We start from the raw sequence: 5,278 nt of genomic DNA, 5'->3' as shown, positions 1-5,278 counted from the left end.
GGAACAAGTCGCCATACATGTTCCAACCCCCAACCTGGAGGGCCAGGAGACTGTTCGTCAGACCTCTAACCATTAACCGACCTGGTATGAGAGACTCTGTGAGTGTCGCGCGGACACCCCCCAGTATATCTCAATGGGTCTCCGAGGTACACAACCCGCCACACCACGGTAAGGTCCAGTCTCTTCGTGACGGCCTGTCACTGTTGTTCCGGAGTTTATGGATAGTTCCGTTGGTCTTTGGAGAACGGTACCGAAAAGGGTTCGGATACTTGAGAGGTATCGGGCTGACGTCCGGTGGTTTAGTTATATCTGGGCCTTCGTTGTCCATATTGGATTGAGATAGACTGAGAGCATCGTCAGCGAAGGGACACGGTTTCGACTCTTACGTCTCAATGAGCAATGTATGCATAATGTGAGTCGTAGTTCAGAAGGTCGACATCTGCCAGCGATTGACTTTTGGGTGCTCTATCACCTCACTGCATCTGATCTCGACCAGGAGTGGTCAACCAAGATGGTTACGATATTCCAAATTTTGAGCGACGTGTGTATTGAAACAAACGTTCGTACTTTAGTGGCCCTACCTAACAGTGATCGGAGGGTGTGTATAGCATCAGAGAGTACCGTTTCCCAATGGGAAGACAAGATCGTGAGGTTTCAGCGCCAAACTTTTTGTTTTCAGAGGGTACTGTTGAGGTGGTCAGCCTGACCGTTACAATGTGGATCATAAGCCGATATATGACTCATAGCATCACCTTTCTCTAGAAGAAAGCTACTCTGATCTGACGACATGAACAATGAATATGAACAATGGATATAGACTGGCATTCCGAACAAGTAAAATTTGTGTGAGACGGCCAGTGTTGAGATCGTGTACGTACTTTTCAGCTTTTCAGACTAAATGATATTACTGATAGTTCACTGAAAACATGCTACACCGTTTGCATACCAAGGGTAACGAGACTGAAATAGTCACATTGTCTATGTAGGCATATGTACTTTTCAGCTTTTCAGACTAAATGATATTACTGATAGTTCACTGAAAACATGCTACACCGTTTGCATACCAAGGGTATGCAACGAGACTGAAACAGGTCACCACACGCCGTAAGAGGTTTGTGGAATGCAGGGATGGGGACTCGATGATAGGCAAACAAGAGGTCTAATGTGCTTTGGACTTCGTAGTGCGAAATATCCTCAGGCAATGCAGATTGTTTGACTGTAGTCAAATACCATCCAACGTTTGTGATTTACATTCTTGGTAGCCAAAACCTGCGCTCTCCAGGGAGACACTGACGACTCGATGATGCCGTCTTTCAGTAACTGGGCTATTATTTGCACCTACTGTCGTTTTAACCGTTTTTTGCCGTGTCACTACTACTCTGACGAGTTTACAACAAAGGGAACACTTGATTCGAATTTCACCCCCATTAGAGATCATCAAGAGCGCATGAAGTTACATGCTCTGATCCAAGCAGGTTGACAAGTAACACCCTTTTGATGCATGATGTCTCTCTATAACTCGACGTCTAGATCCACGCTACATAGAAGCTTGACCCTTACGGGATATTCACGTCGAATCTGGGCACGCGCCAGTGCTTGTTGGATTTGCAGCACGCCTTGGTGAACACTTGAAGAACTGTGACGAATAATTTGTGGAGCAGCCACAGCACCTCCCCTTGTTCCATAGGTCTATCACTCTCGTCAATGTGTCCCCGTCGTCAACGACCACGTAACCTAAACCGTAAGAGACCCAATTAGGTCAGCGTATTGTCGAGGTAAAAATAGCCCCCATATCCGGAAGCCTCTGAAAACCATTCTAGTTGATCAGAGAGTCCAAAGCAAAACAGGCTAGTGGCAGCAAAATTGTATGAAAACAATAAGCACGTGACTGAAACTAGCGGCTATCAGTAACTGTCATACTATGGGCATATTATTATTCTCTCCGCGGTTCCCTCTTTTGGTATTGGACAGGGTATATATTGACATCCTGGTAACCAAGTACGGTCTTTGTCATGTTATAGCATCTTGCAGGGGCGAGATGGCTCAAGTGATTAGAACGCGAGTTTACTGACCGGAAGATCCATGGTTCGAACCCCATTTCTGCCTCTCGACTTCTCTCTAGGCTTGGGCAACCTTGCAGTATCCCAGCCCTCGTGCTCCCTTTGGGTGGCATGGCAGGTAGACACCGGAAGGGTGCTACAACTGAATGATTATCTCACTATAGCATCTTGTGTTGTGTGGCACATAGGTATGATACTACATATTAGGCTTTGTTGGGACATGTACACACGTCTGTCTGGATAATGTTGTACCTTCTATCCTTCAGCCGTGGACCGGATGTGCAACATCTGTTGGTCATGATTCACTGAAGAGAAAGCCTGTTCAATTTCATACGGCTGTGTTCTTTACAAAACTGTAGCAGTTTCAGCTATGCTTCGGTTGTCGGCCTTGGGTTCTGCCGTTAATATTCGCTTGAGCTGGTCGCGTAGTAAGTTCGCTTCTTTTTTTATTGCCAAAGCACTAACCACTGCTGTGAATTCCGAACCACCCAGCTATGAGGGACACATCGCTTTGACAACGCTCCAGCGAATATTTCTTGTTGTCGGTTCTGGCATAGGTTGTTTCCTTAACCCTAGGAGAGCTGGTAAAGTGGTTTTATGCTTATTAATGTTTTACTGTATTCCGATCAGATCTTCTTTCTACGTTTGGTGAAACTAGTGGCACCTTTGCTTTAAAAAGAATGTGGGAGAGAATGTCCCTTGATGCAGTTGGTCGACGGATTCTAACGTAGCTTCTATGGATACTTTCTAAATCCGTTTAGTGAACGTCCTCGAATACGTACAAATACAGTGGACCTTGATCGACTAAGAAAACTTCCTCCTAATTCTTTCGGAAACGCTTATGTCGCGTTCTTGGACCATTATGTGAGTTTGCCGCCACCTACTTCATCCTCTACCCAATTTCAGAAATACTCTCCAGATGAGAGGCATCTAGTACAGTTCGTGGATGATCCGGATCTGGCTTATGTGATGCAACGGTACCGTGAAGTACATGACTTGGTCCACACCCTGCTCGAGCAGCCCACAGATATGCTGGGCGAAGTGGTCGTCAAGTGGGTAGAAGGTATTCAGACTGGCTTACCCATGTGTTTGACCGGAGGATTCGCTGGTTCACTACGTCTTGCCCCTGTGTAAGTCAGTTGGAGGTCGTTTTGTAGGGTACCGGTCATGAAATTATGTTTTTCCTTATATTTGATTTCCAACCCGTGCAGGGAGTGACAAAGCTCGCACTTTAGTTTAGAGTTCCCTATGGCTGACATCGCTCTCCCGGTGGTATCCAAGTTCGCTTGTTCTGAAATAGGTGAGGACCGATGTCATGCCATGGAAATATTGGGGTGCATTTTTATCACAAGTCAGTTATTCAACCTTTTTGTGTTATCTTCGAAAACCGGAGATAACATTTTAATGTAAACACTGTAGTCCTATTTCTGATAGCTAGTGATGACATTCGTAGTTTGTCAAGGAGCCTTGGTATGTAAAAAAAACCGTCTTCGTTTTCTTTGAACCTTCAAAATGATTTCCTGTAGTTTATTAGGACTGGTTTTATACATTCAAGTTCATTAGTGTTTTCCGCTTTCATAACAACTCGAAGTCTTCTGGGTGTTTACTTTGCTTTTCAAGCAAGCTGGGACATATCCTTCAATTTATATTTTATACTTGTCTATTTATTTTCTTTATTTATTTTATACTTTTGTCTTGTAGCCAGACCCGAAACTACCTGAACACCCATCTGGACTATGCCCTGCGTGTGGGTTTTGAAGGCCGCTCACTGATGAATGTGTACTTTGAAGAACACTGGGAACAGCCTTTGGATGAATTCAGGTCTTCTCTAAATATTCCACCCCCGCCCGTTCGGCATTTCGGTCGAAAGCGTCAGAAGGCATCCACTGGTGTGATGGCCTAAATCCCACTTTGATATACCGGAATGGTCCTTCGTCATACTAGCTAGGAGTGGCCCACGTCACTCATAGCTTTTTCTCCTCCATAAAGCCGCCTGTCCTACTTTCGGAATAATTTATAGCATATTGTACAATCTTCCTTTCTTCCAATCCCGCGGAACAGAATTATGAGTAATCGAACCGTGAAAATCTGCGTAGGTCGTTGTTAAGGAAAACGTTCCTGCGCCACGGTGGAAGGTTAGACCCGTATTAGACCGACTTTCGAAAAACTGAGATACATCCAATTGAAGGAGCTTCACGTGCTGGTTCATGTGTAGGAAGGTGATGATTACTATTAGGTAAACTGAGGTAGTTTCATCAACGCCAAACTACTTACGTAAGGTTGTTGGAAACTTTGACGGTCTATTACCGGTTTCGCCTTCTTCGGGACTCATTTGATAGGCGTGGTCCGGATTGCTCATCAATCTTATGGAGTACTTTTGTGGAAGGTATTTGAGGGTCTACTTTTTTGTACCAAAAAGTAAATTTGATTCCGATTGGCCATTTGCGGCATTCCTCTCGAACAACAAGATGTTACTTGTTCCAGACATTTATGGACTTAATTGGACAGCGTCACTCCACATGAATATTTCCATGATATATGCCGATAAGAATTTTCAGATGTCTGTCTGTGATTTGAAGGTGCCCAACCGGTCCGCCGACCTGAGAATTGCGCATTTCTTTGGCCTTGTAACAATTCATCAAGACATCGATGGATTCTAGTGGGACTATCCTAAAAGGCATTGTTATCGATCCTCATGGTTGACTGAACAAGTGCCAATCAGTGGTATCCATCAATGGACAGGTAGTCGTTCCACCGAGAGTTTAACCACGTGGTGTATTTTATCCTTATTGAGCTCTTCGACCGGGTGGAGAGGATCGACCATGTGACCCTTTAGTGAGGGGCGAGATGGCCCAAGTGGTTAGAGCGCGAATTTACTGACCGGAAGGTCCGTGGTTCGAATCCGACCTCCGCCACTCGACCTCCCCTGTCTAGGCTTGGGCAACCTGGCAGTATCCCAGCCCTCGTGCTTCCTTCGGGTGGCATGGCAGCTAGGCACCGAAAGGGTGCTACAGCTGAACGCTTTCTTCTTCTTTCTTTATTGGTGACAGCATACTCGCTACGGAGACCGCTTAACTGCCATGTTTTGTAGGGTTTCCAACCATGTACAATACGAACTATATGAGCCTCGGAAGGGCACATGAATTCCACAGCACCGTTTGATGGTAACCTCCACGTTGCCGGTCTCCCGCGATCCCTTCGAGAACAACAGTCCGCTG

General features: G+C 45.5%; 1 protein-coding gene across 1 annotated transcript in view; it reads left to right on the top strand.

Moving 5' to 3' along the window:
• T265_01218 (hypothetical protein) overlaps window positions 1–4,068 on the top strand; it is a gene marked incomplete at both ends in the record, with an annotated part of 17,573 nt that extends 13,505 nt beyond the window's left edge. Inside the window, 3 exons of the mRNA XM_009165203.1 lie at window positions 2,792–2,924; window positions 2,967–3,190; window positions 3,762–4,068. Coding sequence (XP_009163467.1) covers window positions 2,792–2,924; window positions 2,967–3,190; window positions 3,762–3,963 — 559 coding nt within the window. The remainder of the gene's footprint in view (window positions 1–2,791; window positions 2,925–2,966; window positions 3,191–3,761) is intronic.
• Between the last annotated feature and the right edge of the window lie 1,210 nt (window positions 4,069–5,278).

This window comes from Opisthorchis viverrini, assembly GCF_000715545.1.
Source record: "Opisthorchis viverrini unplaced genomic scaffold opera_v5_13, whole genome shotgun sequence".
NCBI lineage: Eukaryota > Metazoa > Platyhelminthes > Trematoda > Opisthorchiida > Opisthorchiidae > Opisthorchis > Opisthorchis viverrini.
The sequence above is the reverse complement of the archived record's forward strand: the minus strand, read 5'-3'. Positions and strand labels throughout refer to the sequence as shown.